This window comes from Pundamilia nyererei, unplaced genomic scaffold (assembly GCF_000239375.1).
Source record: "Pundamilia nyererei isolate P.nyererei 1_Seehausen unplaced genomic scaffold, PunNye1.0 scaffold00217, whole genome shotgun sequence".
In the NCBI taxonomy this organism is placed as follows: Eukaryota; Metazoa; Chordata; class Actinopteri; order Cichliformes; family Cichlidae; genus Pundamilia; species Pundamilia nyererei.
The window spans coordinates 412860-424686 of NW_005187618.1; the positions used below are offsets into that span (position 1 = coordinate 412860).

General features: G+C 40.9%; 1 protein-coding gene across 2 annotated transcripts; it reads left to right on the forward strand.

The window, feature by feature from the left end:
- Positions 1–44: 44 nt before the first annotated feature.
- On the forward strand, positions 45–7924 carry hdr (hematopoietic death receptor). 2 transcript variants are annotated; one of them, XM_013914698.1, is made up of 10 exons: positions 45–285; positions 2198–2351; positions 2497–2625; positions 2754–2865; positions 3100–3191; positions 3401–3490; positions 5492–5532; positions 5652–5888; positions 6543–6579; positions 6786–7924. In XM_013914698.1, the coding sequence occupies exons 1-10, from the start codon at positions 262–264 to the stop codon at positions 7085–7087; spliced, it is 1218 nt and encodes a 405-aa protein (XP_013770152.1). In that variant the 5' UTR covers positions 45–261; the 3' UTR covers positions 7088–7924. The 2 variants fall into 2 exon arrangements, with proteins under 2 accessions (XP_013770152.1, XP_005748290.1); XM_005748233.1 differs by having other exon boundaries at positions 5652–5732.
- Positions 7925–11827: the final 3903 nt, after the last annotated feature.

Consider the following 11827-nt stretch of genomic DNA (forward strand, 5'->3'; position numbering starts at 1 on the left):
GCCATATAGGCCACTTGGAGTAAAGACTGACTTTATCAGTGGGGCTGTTTTTTTCGCCTCCTGTTTGTGAGCTGAGACTGGGCTGCTTTGTACTTTGGCCCCGCCTGTCAGCTACGTCATTAATTCAGAGCCGTCTCACACCTGAGTTAAACTTTTGAGACAGTAGCCAACAGGACGCTACGGTGGTAAATCTAAATCGATTTGCTCTGAGTTACCGTGGAATAATTGGAAGTCTGTGGAGGCCGACATTTTTAGTAGAAGATGAAGCACGTTCCTATGTTTGTGGTAAGTCATGTTGTCTTTTTAAACATCTACAAAGCTTGCTGTGGTTTCACGGACCGGTGTTGTACCGGCGTCAGTCAGTCAGCGTGAAGTTTCTGTAAACAGCTTCCTTGTGACTCATTTTTAAAAATGGAGATCCTTCAAAGTAATAACAGTGCTTTTAATGTTTCGCGACAACCGCGGGCGATTCTAATATTTATGTTAAGCTATTAACTTAATAAAAAGTTAATTATGTAAACTTTTAAGGATTTTTTGTTGTTGTTTTGATTTGTTTATTGAGGACCGAAGTGACTAGAATTGTCAGGGGTTGTCGAACCAAAGTTTAGCCTCCCGTTGACTGTAAATAAAAATGAGAGACCTCTGGCAATTTTCCGGTTTACTGGTTTGCGCAAGATGTCGCATTTATGTGTCGAAAGTGTCACAAGGCGCTGTGTGAACTCAGGTGTGAAATTCCTCGTGGGCTCACCAAAAAGTCACTTTATTTCTGTTTTCCCCACCTGAGACACTGCACTGAAACTAGTCGACAGTTTGTGGTTGACTGTCATCGGCGACTGATCACTGAATAAAAAGAATACACGTTACTCCACAGCGCGTGTTTTCCTGTGGTACACAGGAAAGTTAGGCGCTATGTTGCGCCTAACTTTAAGAGCGTGTGCATTTTAAATGTCTTTAATTTTCGCAAAGATCCTATTGGTAAACTCCGGATAAAAATGGCCTGGCCTTATTGTTTGAGCCTTTTGTATAGCTTTCGGCTTGATTTTGAGCTGCCTAAAAGTTTTATTTTGATTCAATATTTTCTAATATGTTTGATTATGTGCATAAAGCGAGGGAAATGATGGTTTGCATTACGGCAGAGATCACTTCCATCGACATAAAGTGCTACTTTATAGAGTCGGACACCCAGTAGAAACAGGTATTGGAAATATAAACTTTTTCTTAAAAAAAAAAATTAAACTCTTCTGTATGTCTTTGTGTATAAACAAGGTCTCTTTAGTTTTTTTTTTCCTTTCCAAAGTACTATTAAATATACTTAAGCACGCCATTTCTACTTTCTAGTGAAGGCAGGGGGATTAAAATTCTTATAACTGGTACTTTCACACACAGGTGAGTGTTTGTCTGTCTCTCCATGCCTCCTGGGAGATGCCCTCACAGTAACTAGGGCACCTGATGGTGTTACGAAATCATGGGTGTGATTTCCTTATTTGGTTATTCCTGCAAAGTGTTGGCCATATTAGGACACACTGTTTGTGGATCACGTTTCCTGTTATTTAAAACCTGTTGCTCAATATTAAGAAGTAATAAATCAGCTCGGATACTTTGGTACACTTTCTTAATACTGAATCCACCAGGCTTAGTTCAAGGAGTGTTGGAAGGAAATCCCCTTCTCCCCCAACCACCTGTGCAGCACTGACTTGTTTATTTGCTTTCAGAGTGAAGTGGCGTGTTCTTAAATGTGACCTAATCTGACTCACATCATCATACAAGAAAGCTTCCAAAGAATAATGGCTTATATACTTATGTTTGTAGTGAAAATGTTTTCAGTTAGCCAAAACATATAATCAGAGATTATGTTTCTGTAAAACCCATAAAATGAGTTCTTTAATATAATCAATTTGGAATCTCTTAAGTCAAAACATGGAAAAAAAAGATGAAAGCGGTGCACTTCATATTTTTACTTAAGGTAGTTTCATGACTATAACGAAGCAGGTTTTTGCTCATAAGTCACCATGTTTTATCCCAGTTTCCCATTCTTGTCTGATCATAACTAGTTTTAGCACCTTAATGTAACCAAACATCACCCCACCTGCCTGTTTAGGGACTCTTTTTAAAAAAAAAACCTGTTTATTCACCACTCTGACTTCCATTTATTTGTTTTTTTTGGTTGTTTTTTTAAACCCCACATCCAAATCCAAAGGTTTTTGTGCCTGTCCTGGTCGTTCTCCTCAAATCCACCACAGCATACCCACAGGCTGGTCTTAAAGTGGGAAACGGCAGAGCACGGCGGCAGGCCAACTGCCCGGCAGATCAGTACGAACACGGCAACCTCTGTTGTTTGAATTGTAAAGCTGGTAAGTCTCATGAAACTGAACTTCTGTAATAATTTCAAACCAGTAAGCCATCAAAAGCCACATGAAATGGCCTTATTTAGGTAGAGTCACATGTTCAGTTGACGGAGACTTATAAAGTGTGTGTGTGTGTGTGTGTGTGCTCTAGGCACATATGTGAAATCACCCTGCAGTGTAGATGGAGAGAGGGGGCAGTGTGAGGAGTGTGACTACGATACATACATGAAGCATGACAACCGACTGAAGTTCTGCTTGAAGTGCACACGGTGTCGCCCAGGTAATTCTGCTTGACGGCTTTATACCATCGATCAGAATGAAAAGGTTCACTATTGATTGTTCTTGTAGTCGGCGTGCTCAGAGCATAAACTCTGACTAAACAAGGTCTCTTTCATGTTACTCTCTCAGATGAGGAAATTGTAAGCTCATGCACTCACACTGAAGACACTAAATGTCAGTGCAAACCAGGGAGATTTTGTGATCCTAACCAAGCATGTGAGGTGTGCTTGAAGTGTTCACGGTAAGTGTCTGCAAATTATTCAAAATCAGTAAAGACACAAGTATAAGGAGGGAGTGGATATAGTGGGTGTTGAATGTGAAGCTGCCAGGCAGGAGGAAAAGAGGAAGAGGGTTAGTGTGACAGAAGACGATGCTAGATGCAGATTGTCCACTCTGGTGACTCCTAAAGGGAGCAGCGGGAAGAAGACTGATTCTTTCTGAACCTTTCGATTTATTTTGCTTCTCTCCTAACTAGGTGTGCAGAGGATGAAGAGAAAGTGAGGAACTGCACATCAACCTCCAACACGGAGTGCAAGAAGATCCAGAACAAATCTGGCTCTGATCCAGGTACACTACTCTGGCAGATGCATGCAAGACTTTTTGTTACACTGGGATAAATGTATATTTACAAAGTCAGATTTTCCAGGCCAGAAACAAAGGATATCAGAGATTCACTCGCACTGTACATTCATTCAAGCCATGAATCTCTTTGGGGGGTGTCTGTAAATGGCCAATGACTGTCTCTTATGTTTTTTTGTTTTGTTTTTCTTAAACAGGTATCACTGTGGTGGTTGTGGTGGTGCTGTGTGTCCTCGCTGCCATAACATTTGCTGGGATATTTTTCTACAAGAGGAGACGTAAAATGGGTACGTTGTTCTTATACAGATGTTGGATCCTAATATTAAAATCACCTTGATGCAAAAGTTTGTTAGTGCTCTGATAGGCTGGCGACCTGTTCATTGAGTCCTTCACATTTTGTCTGTGTTAGCTGGGGAGGATGGATAGTTTTCGCATTATAATGGGGTAAACAAACCTAAACGATAAAGATACACATGCCATAGTTTGTATCTTTTGTAGTAGGGTTAGTACTTCTGTGACTGGAGCTAATGCTTCTGCTGCTCGTCTGAACGTGTGGCAACTACACAGTTGTGTGATGTTCTGGTGGCCACTGCAGCTGGCCGTGTCCACTCAAGAAAATGCTTTTGACCAGCTGTATCAGAAGTATTATCTGCTCAGCATTGCTGAAGTGAAGGCCTGATGATTTTTAAGCTGTCCAGAACAGTATAGACATCAATTTTACAAATGCCCCAATGTAAACTAAATGCTCCACCTCCACATTCCTGGTGTCACAGAAGTCACCAACCCGGCCAGGTGTGGTCTTGGGGCATGACATAGAGCAGCAAATCATCAAAATGTAGGGGTGGGTTGCTGTGTTTTGGGTTTTTTTTTTGTGTGTGTGTGTGTGTGTGTGTGTGTGTGTGTGTGTGTGTGTGTGTGTGTGTGTGTGTGTGTGTGGTTTTTTGTTTTTTTGTTTTTTGCTTGAAAAATATTCATTTCAACCTATTGTCTAGATGGTTCCTGATCACTCTTAAACAAATCCACTTGTTATTTCAGCTCTGATCGCTGTCAGCAGGAGCAGTGTTGTAGGGTCCAAGCACTTAAAGCAGATGCTCGAACTGTTTAAAATTTTGGTCTTGTGTGTGTAGTGATACAGCTTTGCAGTGTTATTGCTCTGACAGGTGTCAATGCTGTGGGAAGGACTTGTACTTTGTTTTTCTTCACACCACAAACAGATGAACTGCTGATATTAAATTGATGCTGCCACAATATTTTCATGCACTTGTTGAGGCCTGGCTCTCATTAACACAGATCTTGAGCCCGCTGGCCTCTGCAGTCAGTCTGACACATAAGCATACGCTAATAAATGCTGAGACACACCTGCAACCGAATGACTGAAAATAAAGTTCCACTCAACATTTCTGGATTCCCTCTCTGACCTTCACAGCATTGTTTTGGGAACCCTGTTAGTAAAGTCTTATCAATGACGCATTTTCCCACAATGCTGTCCGTATGCCATCTTTGAGAGCAAGATAAGAGCTTCTCACAGGATGGGATATTTTGACTGCACAAGGCCAAACTCTCCTGTAATCAGACTGTTTAGAGCAGATGAGAGATTTTCAAATGGCACATGAAATGAGTAAAACATGGTAAGAAAATTAACAGTTCTGGATAATTGTGGGACTGTTCATCACATGTGGAACAGTGAAAGACTGAAAAGCTATTAAGTAGAAGTTGAGACACCAGACGGCGTGATAGAGGATATACATGTGTGCAGAAACCTTACAATGGACGTGCAGTTTCAGGTGTGATGATCTAAGAGCAGCAGATGAGCTGCTAACACAACATGCTGACTATGTTGGGATCAGGTGTAACTGATTAAAGCCTAATTATCAAGTACGCCCTCTCAGCAAACATGTTAACCGCAGTCTGTTGGGGTGTATATCATTACCATGCAGGCCTCGCATAGAGGTGGGCTGCTGTTGGCGAGTTCACTAAAGTACTTTTCCAATTGGACTGAGCCACGTGAAGATGCTTTTCCCAGTTTGTGCTGTTGACCATGCTGCTGGTAAACTGGGCCGGGTCCAACACAAACTGGAACTGCTGGGCAGGCTTTCCGGCCGACTGATGAAAATCCTCAGTGACACACAGTGTCCAGGAGAGGCTGCACACTGCTAGAACTGATGCAGAGCAGCAGCAGGTTCTGCTCAGTTGATGAAATTTGAGCTCAGACAAAAATTAAATAACTTTGTGTTGGAAAGTTGTGAATTCTTGGAAGTTGCATAATTCTCTTCACATTCTTTCCTCAGGCTCTCAGAGAAATCGGTCTGACAGGAGCAAAGCAGAACAGGTGAGTGACTCATGTTTTCCATTAATGTACAAAAATAGCCAAACATGGCGATGAGCTGAATGGAAATGGCTTTCCCAAGGTAACTTAAATGACAGAGACTCTCTTAACATGTTCTTCAGCAATACACTGCCATCCAGACTCCTGAGGATAAGGACACTCAAAGACCAACCAGCACAAATCTAATCCTGTCCCAGCATCTGGTGAGAGTTAAATCCCCCAACATTGCTGAGGATGAGCGTCAAATTCTCAGTCCAAGCCTCAACAGCTCAGCCAGTAACTCCCAGCACAGCCTAACAGACGTGCTCACACCTGCCCCTCAAGCCAGCCCTGTGGTTTCAGCGCAGCTTCGCAGGAGGGTGAGAGCTGCAGCTCATCTCATCGCCTGCTTCATCCTTGCTTCTTGTCTTGTTTGCTGCTATTAACTAATGCTCTGCTGCTCTAACAGCCTCCGCTGTCTTACTGTCTGTCCTCATGTTCCAGTTTACCCACTTTGATTTTCATGCTACACACAACTCCTTACATGACAGAAAGAGCCTCAGAATCCTACCTGCTCCCAGTTGCAGAGGGACAGGTCTGCAGTCATGGATAAACCTCAGTGACTTGCTTCTTCCGTACTGCACTCCAGTATGTTGGAGCAAATTCTCTCAACAATCAGGAGCCGTATAAGAATCCTGTGACTCTCGGTTTAAGAATTACCTTTAACATTTGATCTTCAGTGTCTCAGGCTGCTGTTATTGTGTTAGTGGAAACTTAATGAGTCACCTGGTCCTTAAAACACCTGAAGATTAACAGGGAATGCTCCTTATCAGTCTCGCTATCTCGTGTCTCCTTTCATTTTCCATCCGCACTGACAGGAAAATGCATCACTGTATTGTGTAAGATCTTTTAGATAAATGCTTTTCCTTTCATTTCATTCACCTGCTTATAAATAAGACATGCTTTTGATTTAGCAGGTCTTACAATTTCTGACTTTTTATATGTTAATGCCTGTTTGCTTTTGTTTCATTTAGGAAGAGGTGCCACTTCCCAAGCTTGTTCCTGTGAATGGTAAAGTATTTTGACTTTTATTCCTGATCTCACCCACTGCATAACACACAAGCACCTGCTGTTAAACACAACATTAGATAAAGCTTCCATTTCATGCCACCACGCTGCTTTTAATTGCAGTCCAGTTGGCTGTCAAAATGTTTATCAGTGTTATCAGCACAAGGCGTTAATGTGATGGAGTGAAGGTTGTTGTTTGTTTTTTGCAGGTGAAGAGTCTCTCAGGAAGTGCTTTGAATATTTTGAAGAACTAGATGTGAACTATCACAAGAGGTTTTTCCGTCAGCTTGAAATTAGTGACAATGTCATCAAAAGCAAAGAGAACCTTCCCTATGAAGACAGGATCCATGAACTGCTGCATATTTGGGTGGAGAAAGAAGGTAAAGGAGCGAGCTTAAATGACCTGCTGCAGGCTTTGAATATCCTGAACCAAAGGCGAACTGCTGAGACGATCCACCAGAAGGCTGTGGACGGCGGTCACTTCCTGCTTTTGTTGGGGGAGACTTTGTAATTGTCTCAAACTAGTAGTGGTCAGAATAGGAACAAAACAAACTTGGACACCTCAAAGTGTGTATGTTGTTGAAGCTGCTGCTGTTTCAGTAAGCACATCTTACTAGACTGTAGCGTGAGCTCTTGAGGTAAACATGCCTTCTTGAACTAACTTATTCCAAACTGAGGGAATTCAGTCATTTTTCTTATCTGACTGTGAGCCATGTATTCCTGTCAGCTCCATAGTGTTAAGTATTTCATTAATGCCTGTAATAAAAAATAAAATATATATATATATTTTTTTTTTTTTGCTGATCCCAAACCTCATTAAAGCTTGTTTCAGCGAAAGTTATGTTCAGACATTTATTGTAATCTAACAGTGTCCTGAAGAGTCGATGTATGTTTCAGTTTGGTTCTGTAACTACTCCTTAGCAATTCAACAGACTGTCAAATGACCAATGGAGTTAATGAATGTATGTAAGTTATTACAGTGGAGGGTATTTTATTAAATTTAAAGAGTGCTTCCTTGACTGTATTATTTACCTGTTGATCCAGTGTTGTCGTGATTGTGGTTAACAGAAGCACAAATTTTAATATATTAAGATCTTGTTTCTGTTGTACTTCTGTTTTGTTACATTTCCTTCTATTAATCTTGATCATCATCATGGATGTTTACAAAACCTAGTTTTCTACAATGCTCTGTTTATGTGCTGCACTGAAACATTGAGTCTTACCAGAGCTGTGTTGAAGCCTGAAAGTGAAGTGAGAATTGTGTACTTTTCTACCTTGTTATAGATGTGCTCTACAGTGTTTGTTACTACTTCCAAACTTGCTCTTTTTTTTCTTTTTTTTTAGTTTTGTTTCTAATTTATAAATCTGGGTGAATTAAACTCATTCATTCATATTTCTACTTTTGTTGTTGTATTTCTCCTTATGATTGACTTCAAGATCACTTGATTATATTTTTTGTCTTAGTCATACCGGACATGTCCTGTATTATATGCCTGGGCTCTGCATATTTGCATATCTAGATTCACTTGCAGTCATCCTAATTGCTAGGGTAACATTGGTTATCAGTGATAACCCAGGGTTTTCAATACATGTAAAGGGGTGGTATTGGCAGCGTTCGGCAATGACAAATACAGATGAACGTACTTCACAACGGATGGTAAAACTATAATACATAAGAGATTACACATGATGGCAGAATAACAGCAACACAGTTGCTACAGACAAGACGTCACTCTGTGTGAGAGGAAAATCCCTGAATAAATGTGGTCTTGCTTTAATTCTTCGGCCTGAAGTTGTCAGTGTCGAGTCTTTTCTTCATTTCCTCATTGGCTTTGGCTACAGACTGGTCAGCAAGCACAGCTCACTGAGGCGAGGTGCATTCTCTGACTGGTTTGTGAGTGGTTGGTAGTTGCCCAGCACAGAAAATGTCCATTACATGGAAGACATGGAAGTCTGCTGCTTCGAGAGCAGTAGGGAAACTGAAAGGTATGATGAAAATTGGAAAACGAGACCATTCATCTTCAAAGTAAAGGTTGAAAGGTGTTTGGTGCTGTAGCAAGGCACAAGTTTTACTTTGAAGGCATACATTCACGACGACTACCAGCAACTATTCAGAAAACATCGGTGTGTCTAGGCCTGTATGACATTGCTGTTTGTCTAAAAGCACCTCTGTTCATTACTGTGCACTTGTGGCAACCTACAATATGTAAACGTGACGTATTAGCTACACACGCAGCATCCTGCTACATGTGTAGTGGCTGAGACGTTAGCACTTACTGAAAATAATTGTCGAAGGTGGAAGCTCCTTTACAGAAAGTACTGAAGCTAAATTGGCCAACATAAGCTCTACATCCAGGCATTAATCTGCTCTCTGGAGCTACTCCGACTTGCCTTCGCTTGCCAGTCTTGTCAGCAGTGTGCTGCCTCATTTTTCCTTCATTCTCTATTCAGCAAGTTGAGCAGCATGCTGTGCTGCTGCTCATTTACTCTCCAGACAAGTGTCTTTTTCTTACATTGCCATTATGAATGTTGACTCTGTCCGTCAGTTCTGATACAAGGCCTGTGGTGTGTCCTGCGTACTCAAAGCTGGAGCTTTAATAGAGTTGTCACAGAAACATTGAGCTGAATGATACTTCTGCTGTAACTAATCAGCTCTGTGACTCACATGCATCAAACTAATGCCTGCTGAGAACATTATTAAGCATTCTGTTGTAGCTATCTAGTGTACCAGTCAGACTAGGTGATTTCGAGGCATGTATAAAGATCTGACAGCTCAGTGGCCATATTCTACTTGGTTACATCAAATAGAAATGAGTTTGACTTTGAAAAATCTGTCTGTTGCTGGAGCACAACTCTGCAGCTCCAGTACAAAGTATTTTTCAAGCTGTAAAAGAATCTCTTTATATGCATATCCTTCAAGCTTTGCATTGTAGCAATCTTTGGAAACAGTTTCATTCCAGTGCCACAGTGAAGCAAAACACAGCCTTCTGTTCCCTGTAGGCATGGAATCAGAACCTAAAAGTCCAGCCAGTGAACCGCAATCTAAGAAATCTCTAAACATTTCACACCAGCTTCAAACAGATATGCCATCCAGGCAAAAGCAATAAGAAATTCAAAAAACAAAATTTGGCACACACAACACTGAGACAAGAAAATCCCCAAAGGCGACATAATGAGATTCATGATATCAGAAAGTGGTGCAACAAGTAGAACAGCTCATCTGCTCAAGTGTAACCACCTCTCAGTTTCATTCACGTCTATGAGGAGATCCATTTTAGCCAGTTGTTTGATATTTAAACGCTGGAGTCCTACCAGGCAGCTCTCTAACAGTAACAAATGTTAAAAACCAAGAGGTTTGAATCAGATCCCCACTGCCACACACTGTCCACATTTCTTGAGGGCAAGAAATGAAGTGGTGTGAAGGCAGGACACTTCAGTACCCACTCTTTCACCACAGAGCCTCTGCTGTTGTCATAGATGCAGTATATGGTTTAGCATTTTGGACTGAGTGCTGATAACAAGCTGGATGCTCTTTATTCTGAAGGATGTGGTGTCCATGTTTTCTAAAAAGAATTTAAAAAGTCACATTTTTCACTTTGCCTCAGTCTGTTTTAAATGATCCTTAGCCCAGAGAAGGTGGCTTGAAGACAAAGCTTTAACTTGCATTTGTGGATGGCACAGTGACCTGTTTTCACTGACAGTAATGTCTGGAAGTGTTTCGTGAGGCCATGCAGCGACTTCCATGAAAGAATCACACCCTTTTTTAGAAGGTGTCGTCTGAGCACCTGAAAGTCACAAGCATCCAATGTGGACTTTCATCCTTTTCTCTTACGCCCCGAGATTTCTCCAGATTCTCAGAATGCATTGATGATATGCTGCATTGTAGAAGATTAGATAAGTTTTCACAATTTTACATTTAGGAACATTATTTTGAAATTGCTGAGAAGCTGCCTCTCTAAGATGTGCTTTTTATATGAAATAATATTACTGAGTTGTTTCCAAATAACAGAATTACTAAACCATGCCATATTAGTTGCGAGATGTTTCTTTTAGGACCACTTGGTCCTTACTTTTTTGTGTTGCTTCCATCATATTCAAAATGTGTGATGTCAGGTCCATCTGTGGTGTGAAATCCATACACGGTTGTCAAGATATTTGGTGGAATAGCTTACCAGTACATATATTCAGCTGAGCCATGACACATTGTCTGCTACTCACTGTCTTCACTTTATGAAATAAAAGCAGCTGATAGTGTTCAGCCTGAGGCTTTAATGAGAAGCCTGGTGCTTGCTGGGGATAATTTCACAGAGCTGTCTTGTTCCACGCCAGAGATCCTTTAAATTGTTTGGTGTATCCTTGAAAACCTGCAGCTCTGGCACTCACCAGTATTGTGACCAAAATAAAATGCCGGTGATTCATCTCCGAAAGACATTTCAAAAGCACTACCAGAGACTTTATGGTATTATAAACGAATAGATTTGCACAAGTGACCAATTTAAGTGTTTGCCCAGAAACTAAAGCAGAGTCTGCAAATGCACTGGTTCCTATTTAGAGCTTTTCTGCTATATGAGAGCACTCTACACAACTTGTACATTCACACAAGTACTATAAGCGCTTCCTATCTAACATTTGATGGCTGTATCAGAGAGCATCCATCGGATAGCATCTTGCCCAAGGATATTTGGCATGCAGGCTGGCGTAGGTGACCTCCTCTACCACCTGAGCTACAGCCACTCCACTGGGTCACTACACACTGCAATGAAATAAATGCAATTTAAAATGCTTTCTTTAAAAGCTGACTGTGAGAAACCGTCTGTACATTTTAACAGAAGTGCTTAAAACACTTTCCTTAAAGGAATATTCAGATTCCTGTGACATTTGTTGTGCATTTGTCCATTAAATTAAAGCAAGTGTACATATTTATTATGTGTGCAAGTTCCCCAGTATCATATTTTGTTGTTATGGTGCCCATTTTAAAGGAACAAGTCATGAAAATGTGAAAAAAAAAAGTCCTCATTATGTTTTTTCCACATTCATGGTTTTATGTTCTGACAATTTTGATCTCAGAGAAGCTTTTGCCTCCACCACAGTACAGCTGAGATAAATGGGATTCATTTTGGCATTTACATTAATACCCAAGCTTAAGACCAGGACATGCAACTCTGAGAAGTCAGAGTAGGAACATCTGTGTAGAACTTGAGTGTAGGAGAGTTAGAATCTGAGAATGTGTTGAGAATACTGACTGCTGTCT

Bases quoted from the DNA above. Each gene is read 5' to 3' on its own strand.
- hdr (XM_013914698.1), top strand. From the start codon at position 262: ATGAAGCACGTTCCTATGTTTGTG. The intron at 5,533-5,651 runs GTGAGTGACTCA...CATGTTCTTCAG, and splicing joins ACAGGAGCAAAGCAGAACAG to CAATACACTGCCATCCAGAC. The intron at 6,580-6,785 runs GTAAAGTATTTT...TGTTTTTTGCAG, and splicing joins CAAGCTTGTTCCTGTGAATG to GTGAAGAGTCTCTCAGGAAG.